Raw genomic sequence first — 25804 nt, 5'->3', positions numbered from 1 at the left:
CAAATAATCAAGAACAACGGTTTGGTTTAGATTACAGCGGCCACTAGAGTTTTGAATACAATTAATCATCATTCCAGGCAATGGGAAGCCATACTGACACTTATTCCTAATTTGAATATTTAATTAGGGTGAAGTTCTTCATCAAATTACCTCAGAACTGGGAGGAAAGCCTAAAAGATTTAAACAATTACTACTTTAACCCTTCCACAACTTCTCACCTGTGAGCACAACAATCTTTTTGCTGTTTTGCAAAGCTGGAACATGCTCAGGCAATGTGACAAGATAGTATGCAAAAGGCACTATAAATGCCCTGGGAAAGGGGCATGGACACCCGGCATCCCAAAGGGCTTCTCTGCGGAGGCCAGGCTGGCACAGGCTTCTGACTGCCTGTGTTCCTTGGCCTTTACCAGAGCAAAGCTTTCAGGTCACATCTCTATTTTAGTAGCAAGTGTGGTTCCTCCCAGGGCTTTTGTGGTTTGGGTTTTGTTGTTGTTCCAGTTTATTATTGGTTTGGTTATTTTCAATTGAAGAGCCTGTCCAAAACCATCCAAGAGGCTCCTGTGCTGAGGGACACTGAAGCTGCAACCCACAGCTGACCTGGCACAGCCGCCCGCTCCTGCCTGGGAGGTATCCCAGCCCTGGTCCTGCACCAGGAGCTCACGGGATGGAGCTGGACCCTGGCACTGCTCTAGACCTGCCGCACCTCCCAGCATCCCATGGGCATCCCTCTCTGCACAGCCCTGCCTCCGATCGCTCAAACACCCCTTTATGTGCTGTATTAATCCATACAAGAAAATCTCTTTTAATGAGGAGTGATATATAGTTATGAACTCTCTAGAGCCATAATTAGAGCAAACTAATTGAAGTTGTGTTTTGACACACTTTCCAAATTCACGGGTACTGCATGACATATTCACAACACTACTGCTGCACACCGTGGTGACAGCAAAATCATTAGGCTAATAACACTTATTTGCATTCTGATCATGCCAGCGGTGGCCGTTAAATGCTGCCTCAACCAGTGCTCGTTTACTCAGAAAGTTTCCACTGGAAGATATTAACAGTAATTATTAGTATTTTAGTGAATCTCTGATGTTAAGGAACAGCAACTTGCATTAACTACCCCATGCCAATTATCTTCCTTTTGAACTGTCATCAGAAGAAGCTTTCCTCCTCTCCAAAAGAAAGTGATGAGTTGATTTGGTGCTGCAGAAGGACTGGATGGTTCCAGTGAGGCCAAGCACAGGGCTCCAGGATGTCCCTCTGCAGCTGAAGTCAAACCCACACTGCTTCAGCACTGCCTCAATGCCAAACATATTTTTTTCCAGCATACAATAACTTCCAGACAATTTAGGATGAACCCACTGCAACAGCTCAGGACAGGGCAGGTTTAATCACTCTCTTAATTTCAGTTGCTCTTTCAGTCAGTAAGTCCACAGAACAAGTCAGCATATGATGAGGAGATCCTTCACATGCAGGCAAAGGAGATTTGAGGTCTGTGCACATCATAGCCACTTTCTGAATGTTTTTGGAGAGTAACTCACATAAAACAGGCCCAGGAATGCCTGACAGTTCCAAACCGGTTAAGAACTGTCTGCGGGAAGGTGATGAACTGCTTTTGAAGTGAGGAGGCAAGTACTCATAAAAAGGAACAGAGGATCACAAGGGGAAATGCCAGATATCAAAGGATGCTTCATAATTCACATAAAAATATCAACAATGCACAGCAAAAGCCCAACGGGAAGATGGGCTTTGGACCCAGCAGTGACGGTCTGGGGTGGTACAAGTGTGGCACCCAGAGCAGCATCTGGACCAGCAAAGTCTGTTTTTTCACAATGACTTTCAGAACAGAAAAACCACCAGTCTCATAGGAATACCTTCCAAACAAAAAAAAAAAAAAAAAAAGACCTTATTTTCCATAATCAATGAACATGGAACGATCACACCTCATGAAAAACTTAGGACAGAACAATTAAATTCCAAGCTGTAGAAGGCTGAAAACACACCTAAAATGAGTTAGTATCAGGCTGCAGCTCTCAAGAAACGTAATTCAACTTGAAAGCTTTGCCTATGGAGACTGGAAAAGGTCCATTTCTAAGAAGGGAGCTGCTGGGATTCCACAGACTGGCATCAGAGGACTTGGCAATCACCTGCTCTACCAGGAGGCATTTCCCAGACTGCAGCTCACAGCCCAGCAGGTATCCGTGGTTCTGGCAGTGGCCAGATCCCAGCTACACTATTTATTCACAGCCCTTAACTTTGACTGTGCTGGGGTGCTGCAATGCCAGAACACCTACCTCATACTCCAAAAAACTGCAATGAAAACCAAAACGGCGAGGCAAAAATCACCTCGGGTAATGGACTTCATTCCAGACAATCTATTCTAATCGTGTAAACCAAATACTTAAATACTTTCTAAAACCTTCCTGACCCTTTCCCTAAAACAAGCAACATATGGGCTTTGCAAGCATTTCATCTCATTCCAAGCTACTTAAATATCCTGTTTCCTAAAAGTCAATGAGAACTGGGGGTGCCAGATTCAGATTTTATAAAAGCCCAAATGCAAGAGAGAATGAAAAAGGGAATAAGCAATTCTTTCCACGTTCAGATCTGCCCGTTTAACTCTCCCAGCTGTAGGAAGGGAGGAAGGCAGCGCGTGCTCCATGCACTGCACACAGCTCGTGCCTCCATGTGTTCCCCTCCCCGAACACCCATGCCAGGACGATGACGGAGGGGTGATGTCGCACTCCCCTGTCAAACAAGAGCAGTCACTGGCTGTACACACAAACCCCGGGGATGCTCAGGAGTGCACATGATCTCCGGTAGACCGGCAATCCAAAATGGTTGGGCCTAATGCAGAATGAAGCTCCTGCAGCTTCCTCTACACGAGGATTAATTCAGATCAGAGGACTTGAGTAACTAGGACAGAGCAGCTGCCAAACAACAGAAAGAACCCAACAAGTTTAATATACAACGCTTGGAAGTCTGAGCTGCAGCCCATTAAATCCTTATAGGCAGAGGCTGCATCAAAGAACTGAGAGCTCGCACTGCAAGCACGAAGTGCTTATGAAGTGGTTGTCTCAGCTGAGCAGCGCCGTGTCTCGGGAGGCTGCGGCGGGAAGCGTGTGGCTTCCACATCCTTCACGAGCTGCTCTCCAGAGTCAGGAGTTTTCAGATAATGAAGCAGTGGGGAAAAATTGCCAAACAGCAGAAATACTCCAACAAGATAAATTACACACGGTGCAAGCTTCCTTGGTTAGGATTTTAAATTCTGTCAAATTAATCAGCACAACAAAGCCCAGGCTCACGAGCACAATGCAAAGCCCCTCTCAAAGAGAAGCCCCTCCCAGGGGGCAGGGGGTGATGGGAGGCTGCTGCCCAAGCAGACCTCACAGCTCCTGGGCGCTACAGGCAGAGCCGGGCCCACAGGTACATCAACGCTTCCCCTGCAAAACCTGTTAAACAAATATTCCACATAAAGACTCATTTGGGAAGAGCACATTGTCAGCACTTTGCCAGTAATAAATAATGACAGTCCAAACACTTTACTAAAAGCAATAAACTCAAGAAGTGTTTTGGAAAATGGTGAAAGTGACTGATTTAAAGAAGGAAATATCTGAACACAACCACATGCACTTCAGGGTGAAAGTGCAGATTACAAATCAGCAGTGACAGAGATCATAGTAAATAGCAGACAACACATAAGTTTTAGGAAAAAATGCTCAATACCCCTGCAGGCCTTATTTAAAAACCCAGAGTACAGCTTCTCCAAGCAGATACCTTTGGTTTGGACTTAATGACCCTATGCTATGCCCCAAAAAAAACATGCCTCCAGGAATAATGCAATATAGCAAGCATAGGGCTCTATAAAGAAAAATGACTCTTCACTTAGAGCACTCCCCAAATTTTTCAATGCATCCTCAATATCAGCTAAATAAATCAGGATCATTCTAACTACAGTTCATGGCTTTCCTTCTCAGCTGCTGCAAGGGACTCTTATGCCCGGAAACCAACTATATTGTTTAAACATTTTTTCCTAATCACCATTTTCTACCACTAAAACATACTGGACTGTGACCAATTTTTGCACGTCTTCATCCAGCTGAGCTGGACGCGAGCCACACGGTCAGTGCCGTTTCATAACAAATCCTTTATGGGAACCAGACTCTGGAGAAATGTGTGCCAACCCTTGCTTAGCCACCCAAACCATCATGTTCACATCTGCACAGCCTGTATGCATCATGGACATTTCATCCTTACATTTCACTTCTTACCATCCCCATCGGACAGTGTCCATAGAAACACTTCCTCCAGGTTTCAACTTACTGTTTCAGCCTCATAGGGTTTTTAATCCATTGCTGTTGAGACGTGACCTCAGCCCTTATGCCATCCTTGGCTTCTGTAAGTATGTAATTTAAAAACTAGGAATGTTGTGCCGTGTTTTGTGATGCAAGTGATTTGAGCATTCCAGCCAAATAATATATTCAACATATAATAATTAATAAAATTACTATATTGTATTTTTTACTTGATCTTATAGGTCTTTTGGTTGGTGCTGTTTGATGACCTGCCACAACTGCACATCATCAGCCTGCAGCAGAAAGCCACACACTGATCCCTCCCAAGCTTACACCACCAACTTCAAACACCCTTAATAAATCAATTTGAAAAATCAGACTCCTCTGCCTAGCAAGGAAATGCTTACATTCCTCAACATGAAGCCCTACTGGGAGCAGAGTAGCAAATATTTTCCTTTTTCTAAGGAGGGGCAGCGTAACTAATGAAAAAGTAATTGGGAGCTCAGGAGGAAAATTGACACATCTTGCTCTTATTCCAGGGATTTAAGTAGAGCAATGGCTACCTACTAATGAAAGCCAAAGTGGCATTTCGCGGGTGCAGTGCTCTGCCAGAGCAGTGTTTGAAGACCTGAGCACTTGGTGGCACAGACAGACCTGCTCCACGCAGGGAGGGAAGGAGGGACCCAGAGCTGCCAGGGCTGAGCTGCAGCACAAACGAGCTGTTTCAGTCGGTTTTCAGCCACAGGGGCCAGGCAAGAGCCAAAGCACAGCGGCTGCATGCTGGGCCCAGGCCCTGGGAGGAGGCAGGAGCAGGGAGAGGCTGTCCGGACTGGGACAGAGTCCAGAGGAACCACCATCTCCCCTGGACAGGCCAGCACGTGTCCCTGTGGCCACACAGGAGTTGCTGTGGGACCAGCACCCGCCTGCAGCTCCCTCCAGCCAGGGCAGTCTGGAACATCTGCTGCACAGGCATTCTGGGAAGGCAGCCGGAGGAGCTCTGCCCCTCTGAACCCGCACACCAACCGGCTGTGCTAGCACATGAGAGGAATTCAAGTAGATTGCAGCCAGATCTTCCTTCTCCTCTCCTCTCCCAGGTAAGCCATTAACCTTTTGGATGACAGCTTCACAAACCAAATGACTGAATGATTCTCAGGGTCAGTGCAAATCCACATTTTCAAAACCTGACATCAACAAATAAAAGTTGTGACTGAATCCCAAGTCTCTCCAAGAGGGAGATTAAATGCCTGTGACACATCATCTGCAATCAGAGTGCTCCATTTCCCAAAGTATCCATCACAGATTGATAACATCCACGCAAAAAGTTAAGTGCAATTATGTCTGTCACTGTAAAACACACTTCGGCAGCACTGACTGACATCTTGCTTGCAGCTGACAAATTGTGAGCGGGCTGTTTGAGTGACAGTGGCAGAGGCTCCTGAAGGAATGTGCTCCCTAGCCACAGAAGCCACCCAGTGCCTCAGAGCACTGCAGCTGGGATGAAGCCACTGCACAAGCAGCTGCAAGGCAAAATGGCTTGAGGTTGCTCCCAATGCTGGACCTGCACTCGAAGAGGAGAACATCATCCACAAATCCTGCTCCAGCCTACTCCAACAGAGCCTGACCAGTGGCAGGGCTGAGGCCAGAGACACTGCTGTTCTCCAATCCCCACCCATGCACTGGTGACCTTTGATGCACAGGCTGGGTGAAGCAACAGTGTGCCAAGGGCCAGGTGAGTCAGCTGTTAGCAGCACCTGTTCTGGGGGAGGATTACCTTCCTGCTCCCCACAGCAATGCTACCATGCAGCACAAGCCTCGCACACAGAGTAGAGGTACGAGGAAAGTTACATCAAACTCCCTTGTGTCACTGAAGCCTACAAAAGCCACCCTTCAGCAGTAGGACAGGAAACTCCAAGTGCATTTGTCCAGGTTGCCATTAGTTCCAAGAAGCTGTCGCAGAATTTGGAGAGAAAAGAAGTAAAGCAGCTTGATGCCTGCACAATGGCACGGCTGTGCTGCACAGCACAGCATACCACCCTCACCAGGATGTGCCATGGCTGCTGTTAGAAGCCAGCAAGCCAGATGCCTGCAGTAGAAAACACCAAGGAGAAGAAACGGCTGAAAAATACCATATGCAGTCCTGCACAACACTCAAACAAAGCCTCCCCTTGTGCAGCCCACACTGTGAGCCATAACCCCGTGACAGGAGCAGTGCAAGCTGCACTGCTGACGTGCAGCGAGCTGTGGAGGTCACACCTCTGACACATGACCATACTCTGATGTGCCGCCATCCACTGCCATCAGCACTTTACACCACAGATCAGAGGGGCTGGTGCAGAAATAAATATCTCCCACAGTAAAAAGTTCTTCCATTTTGGAAGATTATGTTGTGCAGAAAGTCACTGGTGTGTTTTACTGGTTTAGCTTACGTGCAGCATTACCGCTTGTTCTGAAGCACCCAGGCATACCATCTTGATTTAGAATTATTCTATAATGCCAGACAGCAACTGAGGAGAGCAGCTGAGATATGTGACCAGCCCAACATCAGACTCTCCACAGCGCTCCATGCAGCACTGCTCACCAATTCTCCCTCAGCATTGAGGCAGCATCAAAACAACTCACTGCTGTACCTGTGAGGATATATCTACATGGAATAAAACAGCAAACTGGCTGCCAGTGTCATCTTCTCTCGCTACAGTGACGTAAAAATAAGAGGTTACTTGTGACTACAATCTTTCACAAACACTGTGTTGAGCTACACACCACATTGTTGATAAAGTATTAAAAGAGGCTTTCAAGTAGTCTGTATTCCCCATAATAATGAAATATTTGCAGGATGCACCTTTATATACATTTCTATTTCTTAAAAAATATATTGGATAATAAATAATCAGAGTAAAAAAAAGAGACATGAAAGATGCTTTGAATGATCAGGCTGGTAGTGTAAAAGTTACCTGTAAATCACGCGTGGGGTGTGAGAGTGGAGCTGACTACAGACAGGTGGGTTTTACTAGGAGGCATTAATGTAACATTCAATTATTCCACTGCATACTGGCTGGCTTAACTCAGCCAAATTAGAATACATTTTATATTGACTATTTTGACATTTGCTTTATTTGGCAAGTAAAACAAAACTGATCCAATTTCCTTGCAGCCATTGTAAACCATAAACTGTACAACAAGAGGTTATAAAATATATAAGCCTTGTAAACACTTCTTTTCAGACTGTTGCTGATGCTCTGAGCTCTAATTTTGGCCCTGTTCCCAACAGCTCTGACACTGTTCTGCAGCCTTCCCTGCTCAGCCATAAAGTGACCCTCCACACTCAGCTATTAAGCACTGCCATTGACATTCTCTTGCTATGTTAATTTTTCTCTTTATTGTGGAAATCTGCCCAGACAGGAATTTCTTGCAGGCAGAAAAAGAAGATCTGTGCTTTAAAATCAAGACATCTTTCTGATCTCACATGGCCTGTGCTGGCCTCTAGCTTGTGTCCAGTAGAGCTTCAGAAAAATGTCTCAGCTCCCCATGGAACAGGCTGGAATCTCAAAAAAACTGATGGCTTTTCATCTCTTTTGCCTCCATCTCTATTGAGAAGCATCTCTGCCTGCAGCACACGTGACAGCACTCAACAGCAAGCAGTGTACCAGGGCTTGGCAAGTGACCAAGCAAAACTTTCAGTGAAAGAAACACAAGAAACACCCAGAGGCTCTGGAGAAGAGCCACTGCAGGACGGTGGATTCCATTCTAGGTCACAGGTGAAGTCTCAAGTGTACACACCTGCCTTAAAAAGACACCTGATAGCTTTTTGGGGAGCATTTTACAACAGTTTAACAGCGTAACTCTGAAATTATCTGTAAATCAAGACTCCAAAGTACGTGAGCAATTTCAACCCATGTGATACAATGACCTTCGTACACAATGACCTTAGATCCCCCTGGAATGTCTCTCCTCTCTCTCTTTCAAAATTCTAGCTCTCAATAGTTACTGCAATACTGTAAAGGTATTTGCAGTGTACCAAATGCCTAGTGTAAAAATACATTTTTGTCTAATTAGACAAAATCACACAGGGACCCATGGGGAGCATGATGTCCCCAGAAATGGCCTAGCCCCACTCAGTCCCTGAGCCTCAGCAGCAGGACCCTGACTCACACTGGGTGCTGTGCTTTCACAGTGAATGAATGCCAGGAGTGCAATGTGCTCAGTTTAACCTCTGTCTGGGCTGGCTTAACACCACTTGGTTTTGCCTGGAGAAATACAGCAAGTTAGCTGTCAATACAGGACTATTGGCATATGCAAATATACACACCAGCACATTCATTCATACACACATACAAATATTGTCCACAACATAGGGAAAACAGCCTGAACAGACACCGTGCCAGCCCCTGCCCAGCAGCGCTGCTCCCATCTGTCACCACAAGATGAGCGGGGCTCATGTCAGCTGCATGACTGGAGCTCAGCGGTCGGGTCCAAGAAAATAAAAACCCAAGAGCCAGTACTTCAAACCATGAGTGGACTGATCTTGGAGATGTGCAAAACCTGTTTCTCTAATAAAGTCTGTATGAATGCTTCTCTTTCCTTCTGGTCAAGGAGAGCAATCAGCCTGGCTGCAGCTCTGGCCCACTCTTACAGGCTGGCCCACAGGCACATGTTGGAAACCACAACATCCTGCATAGTTTGAAGCAAAGGAAAGGTGCAGTCTGCTGTTTTCCTTCCTCTGCAGGCTTTTTCTTTCTTCTAGCTTCTTCACCCATGTGTCTTTACGCAATGACAGGCAAAGAAACTTCCAGTAGGTAAATACTTCAACAACAGCACATTCCTTCATCGTGCCACAATCATTCCATAAGAATACAGTACCCTGGTCTTGGTTTCCAAGGCAAGGTCAGAAACCACACACCATGCAGCATCAAGCAGAAATGGCTGGAATGCAGAAAACCTACCTTGGCAGGTTGGGAGCAGGGGTCGAAGCTGGAGCTTGGGCAGGAGGAGCTGCGGGCTGTGCGGAGTCGTGGTTGCGTGGCACTCTGCCCATCCGGTACCAAATGCCCATGCTGTTCAGCTCCCTGGGGAATCAACACAGAAGGCATCAGTGCTACAAACAAATGCTGCACATATGCATGAACATCAAGCACTGATGTGTTTCACAAACACCTCAGTCAGTGAGAGCCAGTCTAACTGAAAAAAAGAGGATGAGCGAATTCCTACATTAAACCCAGTAACACTTGTACTTACTTGGACTTTTCTAATGACAAGCTTCAGCTCTTACAAACTACTACTCAGTAATTACAGGAACACAGGGTGCGTTGCCTTGGTACAACTGAATTTACGACAACAGTTTCGGAGTGAAGGTTACTTACCCTATAAATGTGTACTGAGGAGGGGCCTGTTTAGATCTTCCCAGGATTCGGATATCACAGATGGCTGCCTCTGTGGAATCTCGAGGGATGAATTTAATGCACAGCCTCTTCTTTCTGAAAGCTATTTCTTCTGGAAAAACAATGCAGAACACAGGGTGTGTTTTATGCAAGATTAGGGTATAATGCTATTTATTGTCTCTCCAAATATTAGGCAGATAATTATGGGAAGAACTGGTGCCAAAAAACAGACATGTCAGCAAACCAGACAGTGCAGTGCCATTCAGTGAGGAATGTTTCATCAGGAGATGCATGACGGGCACCACAATAACCAGATCTCCTCCTGCCCTCTGCAGAGATCAGCCCCCACGTGTGCCCAGTGCCGCCACACAGTGCCAAATGGCAGGTGACTCTGCCAGTTCCTCATACCTCTCACACTCCCTTGCTCCTTCCCAGGTAATGTTTGCCTCACTGGCCTGGACAGATGTATCTATAAATTCCTCTCACAAGCATCGCCTCTAGGAATGTACCTGGAAGCCACTGACACAACCAGTCAGTTCAGTCTGCCAATTGCTTCCAACTAGTCACCTCCACCAGGAGGGGCAGGCAGAGCCCACCATGCAGAGAGGTCGAGGGTAAGAGCTGTCTGCCCAAACCTCACACGTCCCAAGTATTAGTGACATCTCCTGATGCAGTCAGCAGGCACAGAAATTATACTCCCACCGTGTTTGCCCTGGTTCTTCATAGGGACAAAGTGGATTGACAAAGCAAAACTGCCAAGAGGTCCAACGAGGCAGCTGTGCTGCTCTGACCTGTGCTCTGGGAGCGAGTGAACCTGCTGCACAGCCCTCACTGTTACGTGTCACAGAGCAATTCCACTTGCTTCTGTGTTATCCATCATGTAAAACTCAAGCCCATCAAAGTTAAGCCTTATCTATATAATGAATTCACATATCTGCAGGCTGTCTGTCTGCATGCAGACACAATCCACAGCCAGCTCCGGGGCAGTCTGTGACCACAGGTGGCACTGGCACACAGAGACGGATTCGCAGTGCTTGGAAACCACTGCTCCATCTCACCCTAAGGAGTCTCAGGGCGAGCAAGGTGAGGTTCCTGTTTGGATGCAGGCACTTGGAAGGCAGGACACAAGTCTACTGATAAACTGAAAATCTAAAGAGCAGATGCTGAATGAAAATCTGGAAACAACCAGTAACTACAAACAAGTGCCTGCAAAATAAAAACCCTTCAGCTTAATATGAATAAATATCTTCTAACTTAAAATAATGCTCTCACTTCAACAGATGGCAAGCAGCCTTGTCTTTGTGGTTCCTCCTGTTTCATAATCCACACCTTGGGAGAAGAGCAATCCATCCCAGCCTCTGGAATGTGCCATTGCACCAGCATCACTAACTGTACAGACAGTGTGAGGTGTGCAAATACAGCATCTGTGCATGCACCTTGCAGTTACAGTGCTACTTTTAGAGATGGTAAATACCTGCATCACTGAAGTTTAGTTCTTATCTTGATTTGAAAACTAGGGCCTCTGTTTGAAGTGCCTAAAACTGATTTTAGGAGTCTAGGGTTTAAGGCTTCCACAACTGAAAATTTTCTCAGGACCTAGTAATTTCAAATATATTTACTGCAAGTCAGCTGCCACTTTGAAAGGAACACAGAGACACCTGTAACTACAAACCTAACTCTGAACAAAATCAGTGCCTCTTGTTTGACTTTCTCTGCAAGTACAAAGCTGCGTATTTGCTTTTGTCTGTGGTCTCTCACCCTTGGTTGGAGTCTGCAGTCTCTAGCAAATGTGGTTTAGGAGCTGGATTCAGTAGTTACACATGCTTAGCCAGAGTTAATTTTAAGTAAACATATTATAAACAGTCAATCAAAGTGTGTTCATTCATGCCAATAAAGGGAAAGATGTGCACTGCTTCCTTAGTACAGGCAGTGCCTCTGCTATAGAGACTGTGGGGTGACAACCCAATGCATTTCAAATTAGTAACAAAGCCCCCTTACACCCTTCCACGAGGACTTTCACAGAAACTGTAGCAGCATGCAGTAAGGTCCAGCACTCCCACGGGCAAGCAGGATAAGCCAATAACTCTACCTCACACCACATATGCCCAGGAATTCTCAAGGGGTGACCCAGGGGAATGGGCTGCAGAGCTTTTCACTTCCAGGTAACAGGTTCCAATCAGAACCAGACTGCAGCGACTAAAAAACCATCGTCACATGCTGCAGTCCCAGATTCCCTGCAAAGCAGGCTCATGTACCCCCTCTTTCTGCTCATTCCTAGGCTGGATTTCATCACTGACATGCACTAGGACCAGCCCTGCTGTGACCAGCAGCTGCACACTGAGTATCAGAGCTGGTGTCCTGCCATCCCCTCACACTCTGCTCCCACGGGGCTCATCCCCTGCCAGCCCAACGCCCTCAGTGCCCGCTGCAGAGCACAGGGTTGCCACCAGACGCGGCTCCAGCAGCCGCTGCCTTGAGTCCCAGGGGAGCCAAATGCACTGTTTGGGAACTGCTCACTTAACTGCTGCAGTGAAGCGATTCTGCCTTGCAAAAATGAGAATGGTATTCCCCCTGGACACTGTACTTGTGCCTTCTCTCAGCAAGCACAAACATATCTCACCCCCCTCAGCACTACCTGGCAGGACATGGGGCCTCGTTCGTTCATGGTGGGAGAGGCAGAGCGGGCGTGCATGAACACAGCACCACAAGCATATCCCCTTCCTTTCACTGCATTTGTAAACACCCCTCTGCTCCTGCTAGGCCCAGTCCACACTTCAATATGAAAAAATGAACTTTCTCTTCCTGCCTCAGAGCTGTGAGGGGGCTCTAGCAAGTGAGTGGAGAGATCCAGGCAGTCCCATTAAACAGCCTGAGGAGTTCAGGGAAACCAAAGACTGCTTTCACTGCAGCCCAGAGCTGTTCCTAAACCCTCTGCTTGGGACACAGTCCTCCTCTGCCTGACCACAATGGCACTGTCAGAGCAGGAGGTAGGAACAGATATCAACTCACGTGTATCAATGGTCTCCTGGATAGGAATGAAGCCCACAGGTAAAGTGTCCTTGATATCAATGAGCTTCATGTCAACCAAGACGTTGCCTAAATGACTCTTTGGAGAGAGAAAAGAAACAGCTGATTATGACAATGTCGCCAAAATCAAACCCAGCTTTTCCCACCTGCTGAACCACAAGATGCCTTGTCCAAACACAACTTTAAAAATGGTAAGAAGGTACCAAGCCAACCCTTGCAATAGTCCCCTCTGAAGGAACCAGACAACAATTGACTAGGACATACCAGTCAACTTCCAGCATTCAAGATTTTAACACTTCACCTACTGCCATACTTCCAGATACTTGGAAGCAAAACCAAATTCTCTCTCTTGGAAAATGGCAGTTGAAAGTACCACCTCCACCAACTCATCCACTGAGTAGGTCACCTCAGTTCTTAGAGACTCTACACCACCACAGCAACATGACATTTCCATGACAGTAACAGCAGAAAGCATCACAGGACAACGGCTCATGCAGGCACAGCCAAAGTTATTACATGCATTAGCTAATTAGTACTGAACAGACATGGTTCTAGCTCCAAAGAGCATGTTCCAGAAGCACGGGCCATTTGGAATGAAGAACTTCATCTGGAGTCCATGTGAATTCTGAACTCATGCCTCATCCTATTAATCAAGGCTTGAAGAGCTTAAAGCACAATTCAAAGCGACAGCCTCCACAACAGTTTAGAGACCAGATTTTTTTTGCAGTTCTCATTAAAGCCAGCACTGCTGCCAATAATCTGGATTCATGTATGGAAGAAGAGCACATTTCAGTTACTGCACAGCCCTTACAAAGAGAAGTGTCATCCCAAGCCATCAAACCATTATCAGTGAGTTTTACTGTTACTGGCTGCTAAGTACCTCCTTTAGTTTTTATCTGGCAGAGTTTTTCAGGCAAAGCCTCTACTCTCTGATTATTCCACTGAACTATTTAAAAACATATTTAAATATGCAGGCTCTGAAATAAGGGGAGATCAGGTCTGTGTTTATTTTTTGGAGGTCCTGCATTTTACAGTCAACTCCTCAGCAGGAGGGCCAGCACATCTGCAGCCCTGTCCCACTAGGCATGAGTGTGGCACACACCCTTTGCTCATGTAAAGAGGCCGAGGCCAGGCAGCCCCACACGCCTCTGACCCTCCACGGCCAGGGCGTCTCAGAGCCAGCAATGCTGGATGCTGCCAAACCTGAATGTGTCAGTTAACATGGTCCTGGCAACAGCAGACGGCAGATGAAGTGGTTACTGCTGATTCATCTTTCATGTTTTATTTATCCAAGCCGTCTGGCTGAGTTACATCAGTGGCAACTTTCAGCTGAACCACCGATCACTCTTCCATCGGCAGCAGACAGGTAGGAGATGTGCCTGCAAGGAGTTTGTTAGCTGCTGGAACTTGGGAGTCAGCACCGATGCTCTGCCACATGCACAGAAGAAAAGGGAACAAAGCCCCTGTGCTCGTGAGACCCACCATCCAGGGCCTCCTCACCATGACTCTCAAATACAGCAACATGTTTATAATCCTCAGATATTGTAAACTGTTGAGAATGATGACTGCTGAAGAGACACTGCAGACTGGCTCTGCTATAACCCAGGTATCTGAGGTGCATTAACTCTGCATTAACATGTTCTTCAGGACAAAGTTCTGTGTTTTGTTCTCAGTGTTTTGGTTAACACAAAAAACACCCTGAATGTAAAACTTGCAACCCAAAGTGCAGCAACACATCAACGTCCACGGGAGAAGGAGCCTCTCCCCTCCCTTCCTTCTGGATGAGGGAATTAAGGCCCTTTAACCCTCAGAGGTTTTCAACAGGGCAGTACATCATTATCCCCCATGGCCAAAGAGGGCTGAGTGCTGGGGAAGCTCTTGCTTTAATTCATGCCTCATCAATATGAGAAAGGTACTCCCAAATCACACCAAGCTCAGGGCTCCTGCCAAAAGCCCAAAAGGCACCAGCTGAGGATATTTACACTGTCTCTGCAGCCAGCAGCTCCTACTGTCCTGTAATTATTTCTGACAACATCACATTTCAGGTAGCCACAGATACACCTAACATTCATATCAGCAGAAACCTTTCTGTTTAATAGCCTCCCTGCCTATTCTGGGGCTGTTATTCCTGTGACTGCATGTACTCCAGTATGAAAAGCATAATTATTGTCCATCTACTCCAGGAAGCGATATCTAGAGGCAGGCAGGGAAGCAGATGGAATAAAGGTCAAATGCTGGGAACTGGTAGCCTCAGGCTCTCCTGTCAGGACCCATGAGCAGCCTCTGAAGCTGCCGTCACTTTTTTGTTCCCACTGCGGTGAAAGCACAAGTACAAAATGGTACCTCCAGCTCCTGACAGCTGAGTCTCTGTGAACATCCAAACCACGACCAAAGGCAAGATTACCCACTAGATGGAGTACATTCATTGCAGAAGTCAACAGTTCCCCCAGAAAAGAGAAAGTTTTCACACTAGTCTCAAACAAAACCACAGCAGAATGCATCAGGCCCTCGCTGCACAGTCTCCTCTCCTCCACAGAAGTGTGGGCAGACAACTGCCACTAATCACAAAGCAACTTACACTTAATGGTCAGATCAGATTAAAAGAATATAGCAGCATATGCACAATGTGGGCACATTTTCAAGAATCAGCAGCAAAAACAACAAAGAAAGCAAGCTAATCCTGGAAGAAAATATCCAAGATGCCCCACAAGTCAGAAACTAACATCTCCTTCACCAACACTACCCCCTGGTTTTCTCATGGTACTTTGGGTTAGAAATCCATCACAACCATGAGTGTGCAGTGGTCACTGCTGCAGCAAGAAACACGAGTGCGAGAGGCTGTTGAAATGCAAGTGTTCCCTTTTCTGCTGCTTTTATTGCAAATTTTGTCAGCAATTTCTTTCCATGAGGAACACAGACAAAATGCAAATATCCTGCCATTGCAGTTTGCCTCCTGACGCACCCAAACTCAGCAAAAAGCCTGCTTGAATTATAATTGGCTCCATAAAATGAATCATCTTATGGGTAAGAGCATACCAGGCACAGATGCAAATCATGCAGATACTCAGCAAACCGACTTACGTTTTCTTTTGAAAATGATCTGGTGAAGCACAGGTACCGTGTGACCTTGGATTTAAATAAGCCATCTTTCCAGAGGTCAGCATCCAAGCCATCTGCTGTTTGTGCAACCTGCAAAGAAGAGACAGAGGGAGAGAGGAGACGTGAGCTAAGATAAAGTTAATGTATGTACAGTACTTCTTCCTCAGACCTCTCCTAATTAACAGCAGCCCGAACTCTCACAGCATCTCATTAGTTTCTTCACAAGGTGCAGCACAAAGAACTTCCAAGAGGAGGTATAAAAGGAAGTTCTAAAAATGCTGTCTCTTGGGAGCCCCTTGATTAAAGATGCTCTGACAAAGGCTACCCTAATGAGGAAACAGTAACTTGGGTTACAGTCTCCAAACAATAGTTTGGAAAAGTCAGCACATTGAAACTCTCATTACCACCCCACGTGCAAGGGCACACCAAGCACGCTGTGAGTGTCTGTGGAAACAGAGCACAGAAACTGCCCCATCTCAAGACAATTTTCACAGAAAGCCATCAAGGAATTCTGGCTTCAGGCCAAAAAGCTGCTTCCAGCAGATGAGGAAAGCCCCAGTCACTGGTGGATTTTTGCAGCAGTGAGGATGCACTCTGCAAACATCCATCTCAAATGCAACCCCACGCCCAGTTCAATCGACAGCGCACACCGCACGGAAGGAAAGGGAACAGGCACCGGACCCTACACAGACGAGACAGCGGCACAAGCAGGAGGAGATCTCTGAGCTGATTCAAGGAGTGGGCAGGAGGTAGCACTTTGTGCTGGGAAAGGGCTCTGCTCCCAGTAGCAGAGCACTCTCCCACACAGCTGGTAAGCGCTCCAGCCCCAAAAGGTTTCTTGTCAAGTAAGAGAGGAGACAAGGTGGCAAACACAAGGAGAAGGGTAGCAGAAAAAAGATTACCCCACCAGACTAACACCTGACCAATATCTTCCAAGAGGAGACTCCAGCACGGTCTGAAGCTCCACAGAAGCACAGCTTAACTTCTTCCTAACGTCTCTCAGATGGGGTGAACAGCTCCACTGCAGCTCTTCCAAGTCTAATCTTACCAAGTGAGCCCTTGGTCCCAGAGCAGCCTGATAACAAAGAGCTGACATTTGTTGCCCCTGTTTGCACCCACGTTTAGTTGAGTGGAGACTGCACAGGGCACAGGAAGTAAGAGCCGTGTGCTGACAAGGCCTCCGATTATCGCAAGTGCGGGAGAGAGATGTGTGTTCACGGTCTGATCAAAGCACCAAAGTGCACTGGCTGCTCCCCACATTTCAGCAGCTGCTGTTTGCAAGCCCCAGCTCAGCTCAAGCCCTTGTACAACACACAGCTTTTGTATTCAGGCCTCTGCAAAGAAACATGCCTGATTTTTAAAGTCACATTTTAGAACAAGATTTTGCTGGGATTTTTTGCTTACGTGAATTCCTTGAATTCAGCTCTTTCCTCAAGTGATAGTTTAGGAATATGTAAAATCCACAAGCATCTCCCTCCCCTACGGGTAAATCAGTCCTGGTGAAAATATATTCTGAAAACAATTCGCTTGAGAAAACTGCTAAGGATGGTTAGCTTGAACTCCAGGCCTTGTGAAGAATAGTTTGAGGGACTAGACCTAGATTTCATCACTTTGATCACTGATATGGTTTGAGTTCTTTGTGCTAGCCAGTTTTGTTAAGATGTTCAAAAATCAACAGGCAGCAACAGATTCATGTGCAACTGCAAAACTGGTGCTACACAACCTGCTGTCAAATTAACTTTTTATCTAACTTCTGTAAGCTTGAGGAACTTCACATGACTTACAACAATACCATATTTTTTAAGGTGGACATATATCACTTCAGTTGATGACATCTCTACCATTCACTGCTCAGGGCACAGTTGGATGACAACTGGCCAAGGCATCTGAAGGGCCCCTGCACTGGCACTGTTAATGCTCTGGAGAGAGCCCTGGCACTGTCACAGTCCAACTTAACGATAAATAAACCTAAAAACCTCCAATCCACACCACACCCTTTTTTAGGAACAGTCCTGCCATTCTAACCCATCTTCTAGTTGCTGAAATGCAACTGTCGCAGGCAACATCCCCAGCAATGAACCTTGAGTGCTCTGCTCTGCCTCATCATGCTTAAGACTTTTTCCAAGCCTGGAGAATGCAAACATGCACAGACTTGTCAGAAAACTCATGGGGAGAGAAAACAGAGCAATATAAACAGGAGACTTTTTGCATCACCTTCTGGGCTCCCACAAGCGAGGAGGAATGCCCTGCACCCCGTGAAGCAGTCCCATGCCTGAGCAGCGTGCCCTTGGAACAGGAGCGAGTGGCAGAGACCACGGCAAACCCGGCAGCAGGACAGGTACTCTGCAGCCCCAGCTCACCCAGTCCTCCCTTGGCTAAGAGGCAAGGAACGTGTGAGACAGACCACAATGGCACCCAGCACTGGGCACACAGCACACCAGGCACAAGAAACAGTCCTTCTCCTCATGGAGCTGAGGGAAGACACTCCTTACCCACATGCTACAAACAGATGGACCTGACAGAGCGACACACAGTAAGGAAGGTGCCCCCAGCTCATCCCCTCCAAGTGCAGGGTGATCTATCTGCTGCACAGCAGTCGGAATAGAGTTACTGCTACCACAGTCAGGTCTTTGGAAAGCATGCCCTTTAAATCTCCTACCCCACAGGGTGATCTGCCTTAACAGACACCCAGGCAAGAAAAGCACAGCCACCATCCTGTCACAGCAGGGTGGCACCGAGCATGGCCCTGTGACAGCAGGTGCTGCACGGGGACAGAACACCAAGGGCTGCTGGCAGCACCCAGGCAGCCACACTCAGGTAAGGACTGCAGACAGCAGGTGCTGCCCCAGGGCCTGCTGCAGGGGCAGAGAGTGCTCTTTGGGAAGAGAGAGGACGGCAGCAGAACCAGAGCAAAGGCAGCTCCTCGCTGTGCCCTGAGGAGAGAGCGACCCACATTCACCAGCATTATTACACCACCACCGTAATTGGATTAAGCCACAGGAAGATTCTTTTATCTTGTTTAGTTTAAACTGCGTTAGCGCTGCAGCTCCCCATTAAGCCACAGACAGGCTATCTGGGGTGAGCGCTCTCTCTGCCCAGCCATTTAGGCAAAATGCAATTCTGTTATCACAACTCTCACACTGTCCCATGCTCCTTTATCAGGGCAAGCAGCTAATTACACAGCCTGGCTCACACAGGTAATGAGCAGTCAGAAAAATGCAGAAAATGCAAGAAAACTCCCAGTTCTTTAAAGCACCTTTTCACAATTCCCCCCCTTCTTCCCACATCCCATGTCCACAGTCACACCAGCCTGATTCATTTTCTTCCTTCACACTGATCAAGGTATGCAATGATCCAGCGCTGAAGAGCTGTGAGCAAAGCCTCAAGACAGCTGGTTTCCACTCCCACCACACAAGCTGTGCGGCTCTGCATACCAAGGTGTGATGTAGCACAGTTGGAGCAGAACACACAGAAAGGCAAGCAGGTCAAATCTTTCTCTATAGACCTCTGCAAGGTCAGTATTTTCCGGTATTTCACAGTTTGGGACACTAATCTATGGGGAGAAATATCCTGCTGCTGGGTACACAGCAACTAATCCAAGGAACAGGCAGCTGTTAAACAGTGACCTCCCTTTATCCACTCACACATTCGTCTCTGCTGTATGCAGCCGCCTTTTCCTGCCGCCAGTCTCCTGCCAAACCTTAGTTTAGAGGTTTGCATTCTGCCCATCAAAATCATCTTTGCAATTTCATCTGGATGCAAAAATCTTTGCTTCCCATTCTGGAGCTTCTCATCATCATTGTGCAGTGTTGATATTTGGGAATAAACAGCTGATGAGGGATCCATTTATGCAGAGATATAATTTGTGCAATACTTAGGACTCCTTCAGGATGAATATTACCAGGATTATTAAATTTGCATGCCACAGTGGCCAGCTGTTTCTGAAAATCCCTCCTCCAGGTAATTAAGCTCCTCTGGAGTGGCAGAGGAGTGCACAATTGCACCCATAACCCTCCACTGAGGGAAATCACTAAGTGCTGTGGGCTGAAAGGTGGGCAGCTGGCTACCAAATGACTTCTCACAGCACCATCTGAAGTCAAGCTCTCTCTGGAAGAGATGCTGTTTCCCAGCAAAGTAAAGCCTCATTAGGGCAGAAACAAGCATTAGCAGCAGCAGCTCAAACAGCTCTACTTACTACATCATATCCAGTCGGTGCTCGGCTCCGGGATGCAACCACACCAACACCTGTGATGGGATCCATCGGCAGGTCAGGCAAGGCATCAGAGAGGTCTCGCACCTCAGGCATTATGGACTGATTCTGGAAGAAAGGAGCAGAATTAAAGGGCTGCTGGGCAGCACACCCCAGCAGAAGCCAGAGCACCAACAGCCCACATGCATGCCACAGTGCCTGTGCTGACACACCAGACGGCCAAGGTGAACACAAGATTAGGCCAGACACACCTTCTGCACTTTCATTAGCTTTTGATAAGAGGGTACATTTATGCAATGCCAAACAGTTTTGGAATTTGGGCTGGCAGCCTCTGAGACTCATTTTGTTGCTTCCATGAGCTGGTCTCCATCTAGCAATGATGGGAAAACCCAATGCCTTCCCTCCCAAGCAGAGAACAAATTTCACCCCCAAGGTGGGCTGGTTGAAGCAGCTCTCTCATTTTAAGCAGAAAGAAGTCTGCTCCTAATGGCTTCAGAGGGAGGCTCCTCATCCACTGCGGGTATTAGAACATGCTGTGGGTTCCCCCACAAGTCTTCAGTCCCATCACACCCCCCAGAGCCAGACAATTTTCACAGAGCAGCACAGATGTCTCTGGCGCTGGATGCAGAACTGCACTGCCTGCAGGGAGCCTCGACACCAGGGAACACAGAGGAAGCACAGGGTAGGCTGGTGCAAAGCGGACAGAGCCCTTGAGGAGGCCTGAGCATCTTCCAAAAGGGACACATCACCAAGAACGTCAGGGGAGGGAGATACGCAAAGGGGACAGAAGCAGTTAAGACCAACCAATTTCGGAGAGATGCTGTTGCAGGAAGCAGGAGGAGAGGACAAGAGAGGTGCTGAAACAAGTCGCTGAGGAGGAGGAGGATAGGGAGAGGTGCCACTGCCTCAGCATGTGGTCTCCTGCAGAGGCAGCCAGTTAGGGCAAGTCTTCTCTGGCTTTCAGACAGGAATGCCCCAGGAAACCGCCCCCCACGCACCCTGAGATAAAAGGGCAGTGCTTTGTGTAAACAAGCATTACTGCTGCGAAGCCAGACAAGCCGTAAACCAGCACTGCCTAATTCAATTCCCTCATCAGAGCAATCAAACCCCAGCGTTTCTGGGCCACGTAGAAGGCTGGTTACTTACTGCTTCTAGAAAAGGCAGAGGTGAGTGCTGGTGCCAGTGGGACCTGGGTTTACACTTCACAGTGCCCAGTCTGAACAAACATCGTGCTGCAGGCAATAAAAAAGAGCAAGTCTGGGCCCTATGTAAATAATAATAATGTCACATGAACAGCCAGTCTACTTGAGAAGTCCAAAACAACAGACACTAGTGACCAGTAATGGTGCAAACACTATCGCTGAACCAGAGAGGAGAGCTCTGCTCTGGCATCTGGATACCCATCCAGCATGGACAGAGCATAGCAAACCTTCTTTGTTCCCAACAGAGCCCAAGGTTCCAAAGCATTGACGGGAAGCGCAGCTTGAGCTGCAGGGGCTCACCCTCCTCTCCCAGCAGGCTCCCTGTCCTCAGGTTGGGCAAGGAGCACAGGACCCCACCGCAGGAACGCTGGAGGCACCGGCACAGCCCCAAGAGACCCCACGCTGCTGCCCGTGCTGCCCCACCGGCTCATCCGGATCCCTTGCAGATAATCCAGAGGCCACTGCCTAAAATGTGCAGCATGGAACAAGTGCATATGAATTTAACAAAGAGATTACAATCTGTTCTTCATGCACGTTTTCTGAAACTTTTCCAAGTCACTCTCAATAGTGTGATGACTCGTTACTACACATTGGGAGGAGCTGGGAGATAATGAATGCTGATGCAAGCTTCTTTCAGGCCATTTTGAAGCGAAGTCCAGGTAAGTGACAATATTCCCCAGCACGCAAAAAACACTGCACAGCAGGTTCCTACACAGCTGCAGCTACACTGAAGGGAAGCAGATTTGTTCCCCAGGCCTCCACCAAACCCCCACCCTGATGAAGTGCCAGTTTGCTCCACAAAGGCAGGGGAGCAGGGGTAGCCAGATGGCACAGACATGCCACCTCGGCGAGGGAAGCAGAGGGCCTGTGTACCCTCTCAGGCCCCGGGACAGCTCATGTAGGCAGAGATCCCCAGCACTGCCTCCTCTTTCCCAGCAGTGATGGCATGAATGGGGCTAATGCGGGCCGGGGACCTGCTGTTGAATGCTGCCCAGGCCCCATCTTGCCAGCCTGGGGCCTGCTGCAAGGAGTCCAAGCTGCCCTGGCAGGAACCCAAGCAGCAGTCGAGTCAGCCTGGGCAAGACTGAGGACAGGGCCCTGGGCATCCGTGGCACCAGTGTGGAAACGCTGTTGGGTGGCCCTACCAACAGCACAGTGCTGCAGAGCAGCCCCCTCTGCCTGCCGGCACCTCATCCTCAGTGAAGAAGGGCACCTTTGTGGGAGCCATCTTTGGCTCCACTCAGCACAGAAGGGGGAGGGGAAACGGCATCAATCCTCACTTTGTGACGGCTCACACAAAGCCCCTCTATGGCGGCAGCGCCGGGCGCGGGGCTTTCCGCCTCGCCGGGGCGGAAGCCACAGGGTGACGTGGCGTGGCACCAGCGCAGGGCCCCGAGCAGCACCCGCTGCAGCGAGGGCCGGCCGAGCTGCCCACAGCCAGTGAGTCCAGCACCTTCCTCTGCCTGGTGCTCAAACCACAGCCCATACCCATAGCCGGCAGGGACAGTGGACAGAGCACCTGCCCAGAGAGCAAACCTGCCAGGGCCACCACAGCACAGGCAGGCTCTGCCACACCAGGCCAGCCACTCCAGGCAGCTTCCCACTGCGTGGGTGGCACTGAAGATGCATCTGGAACAGATATGGAACAGCAACAATCAGTTTGAACACTGGGATAAATGTTTTTGTGAACTCTGTGCAGGTTAGAGGGGTGTCTCTGGCTGGGCAATTACACAGATGATTAGTTACAGTGCACTTCTCCCCCAGGGCACCAAAGTTCGGTTTCTTTTCTATCACACCTTTGAACTTAAAATAAAAAAAAAAAAAAACAGTGAAAGATGAGATTAAATTAAGGAGCAAGATTCTATAAATACTCCTATTAGGCAGCTTGTTATTTTAATTAAGTTCTCTTTAACCAAGGTGGGTTTGACCTGTACACCCACCTACCATCACTGTGGCTGACCACTCAGCCCAGGAGATGGCCTATCCCCACCTTGCAATAAGCTGTATGTGCTGGGCTCTGCCCAAGGGCCTGCGCTGCACTGCTCACTGCAGAGTTATTCTGGGAACAGCCCAAACCAGTAAGAACATTTTTCCCATTAGTTGGGAGCATACTCCCTGGAGGTCGTTCTGAGCTGTGGGGCCACATCCAGTGTTCAGCACGCCCTGGCAGCCAAGGAAGCCGGATGCAAGCTCTGGGACAGGAAGAAGTTTCAAAACACTGTGGGGCAGCTTGGACAAAGCCAGTAGGGAAAGGATGTGCCTGCACCAGACAAAGTGTCCATGCACACTACCAGCACCAACCCCAAGCAGCACGCAGCACAGCTGCATAGGATGGCTGCAGGATGAGATGCATAAGATGCACTCTTGGCATGCAGCCATGCTGCTTCTGGCAACATCCCAAACGCTTCCCGCCCCCTCAAACCAGCCGCACCACGGGGCAGGAGGCGTGAGGCCCCAGGGTGTAGGAGAGGCCTTCAAGGACTCTGCCAGGCTGTGCTACAGCCTTCTTCCCACAGGCCACATCCACAGTCACACACACGTACTTCCCCTTCTCCCAGTACCCCCAAGTTTGTCTGCTTACGTCCTCTTCACTTGCTATCTCCCATTTTCTTGCTAGTTTATCCTAGGCATACTTTTCTACTGGTTCCACTGAGGTGACTGACCACACACACTGCTGGGCTTTGGCTGGGACACGTACATAGAAGAACATACCTTCAAAAATGAATGCATTATTGTGAGTTTCTAGAGCACTTTTTGCTCTCAGTGTTCCTTTTCAACAAGTTCAGCAAGTTCAAGAGCTGGTATGTACATGATCAGATCAGGCCTGTGGATGTATTTGCTACAGAAACATCATGCTGCCAGCACAGCAGGCCAAGCTCTGAAGTTAAATAGCCAAGACTTGGAGGGAGAATGGTCTTATTGTTTCTTCCTCCAACTACAAGCCCTGTACTTTGACACTGACTTGCTCTTCCCACAGGCAGAAAAGTATGAGCTAAGGTAAAACTGAAAAAAATTATCAACCAGCCTGCTGAGGCCCTGCAGGCTGTGGGAAATGGTCCCACCAAACCAAAGCAGATATTCTGCTTAAATCCTTGCCCGTCTGCTCAGCCTGTCACTCCATCCCTCTGCAAAGGTGGGGATACTGCTGGCACAATGCTCTGCTCCGGAGTCACACTGCCCCGCTCTCCCGGGCCTCCCACCACGTCCGGGAACAGGACAAAGCCCCAGCCAACTTTCTATTTCCGTTCATGGAATAGGACACAGTTCAGAAAAACAGGAGCACAGTTGGACTGAGGGGTCAGGGCCCCAAAGGCCACCATCACAAACGGGTAGAATTTCAGTGTCATGCTTTGCCCCCATGGAAGCATGTCTAGAATCACCCCCACATCCAGGCTCCCCTGAGAGACACCTGCCAGGCATCAGTTGCAAAATCTACACATTAAGACTGAACAGGATGGAAACGGGAACTTAAATCGCAGAATGAGCAAAACCGAGACCCTATATTGCTTCACAGTACTTCTAACTGTGGACACACATCTGTGAAGAGTGTTTCCATATACAACTGACCTTGCATCAGGGCAGGAAAACAAATGACATTCTCTTCAGTTATTTTTATCTTGGCACAGATACGAACCTGGGGGCTACAGGCACGCTTGAGCCTGGGATTCATTTTGTCATGGCAGCACACAGTACAAGAATGAGATGTGTACTTTATTTCACACCTCCAGAAGCTCAGGCTAAGCCTTTATCTAGCAGGTAAGGCCATCTCAGCTAACAGTGACACAAATGACACAGCCAACCTGCCATGTGACACATAGACTCCCTAAAGTACAGGTGTACTCTCACACAGTTTAAATAAAACACAAGATGGAGAAACCCAAGCTTCAGCTCAAGCAGCTGCACATCTCCTGATGTCCGGCCTGTCGGGTTTCAGCGTTACTGTGACCAAGCCAAGAATGCCCCAGCTCTGGGAAGGCACAGAAGACACCGAAGCTTGGTGGACTTTTGAAAAGCTCTCCAGAAACCTCTGACTGAGCTCGCAAACCTTGATGATGCAGGTGGTGAGTACATAAAACAAAGGCAGCTCTGTGTCGCTGCTCCAGCCATCACTGTAAAGCACGCGCCTGTCTCACACCTCCAGCCACGCACGGAGCACAGGTGAGAAAAGGGCACTCGGGCGGACCTACACTGCAGACACTTGGAGCAGAAGACCACACAAAACACAGGGCTTTGTTATCTTTTCTAACGTCACCAGTAAGAATTTACATTAAATTCTAGAGCACGTCAAGGTCAACGGGCTCTGCCCCACGGCTGGTCCCCGACGCCGTTCCCGCAGCCGACCCAGCTCCAGCGGAGCCACCGGGGCGCTCCGGCCCGGGCCCAGGCGCGGGGTCTCCGCGAAGCCCGGCCCCGGCAGCCTCGGCCCGGGGCGCTCCCGCCACCCCTGCGCCGCCCCGGGGGGCTCGGCCCTCCGCCCCGCCCGGCGCCGCGGCCGACTGAGTGCCCCGCCGCTCGCCCTGCCGCGCCGGCCCGCGGGGCCGACCCGCAGGAGCCGCGAGCGCCCGCCGGGCCCGGAGCGAGGCCGCGCCGCGG

At 48.6% G+C, this 25804-nt stretch overlaps 1 protein-coding gene across 5 annotated transcripts in view; it reads right to left on the bottom strand.

Annotated features, from left to right (window-relative positions):
- Positions 1-25804, bottom strand: part of MVB12B (multivesicular body subunit 12B) — a 57813-nt gene that overhangs the window by 31712 nt on the left and 297 nt on the right. The window contains exons 2-7 of one of the 5 annotated variants that reach the window (XM_050319897.1): positions 21156-21241; positions 19995-20117; positions 15782-15889; positions 12683-12779; positions 9656-9785; positions 9239-9361 (exon numbers count right to left, since the gene is read on the bottom strand). In XM_050319897.1, coding sequence (XP_050175854.1) covers positions 9239-9361; positions 9656-9785; positions 12683-12779; positions 15782-15889; positions 19995-20105 — 569 coding nt within the window. In that variant the 5' untranslated portion in view covers positions 20106-20117; positions 21156-21241. The other 4 variants (XM_050319898.1, XM_050319901.1, XM_050319900.1 and 1 more) reach the window with 4 other exon arrangements.

This window comes from Myiozetetes cayanensis, unplaced genomic scaffold (genome assembly GCF_022539395.1).
Source record: "Myiozetetes cayanensis isolate MyiCay16 unplaced genomic scaffold, myiCay2020 scf23, whole genome shotgun sequence".
Lineage (NCBI taxonomy): Eukaryota > Metazoa > Chordata > Aves > Passeriformes > Tyrannidae > Myiozetetes > Myiozetetes cayanensis.
This window is presented reverse-complemented; position numbering and strand designations above follow the sequence as displayed.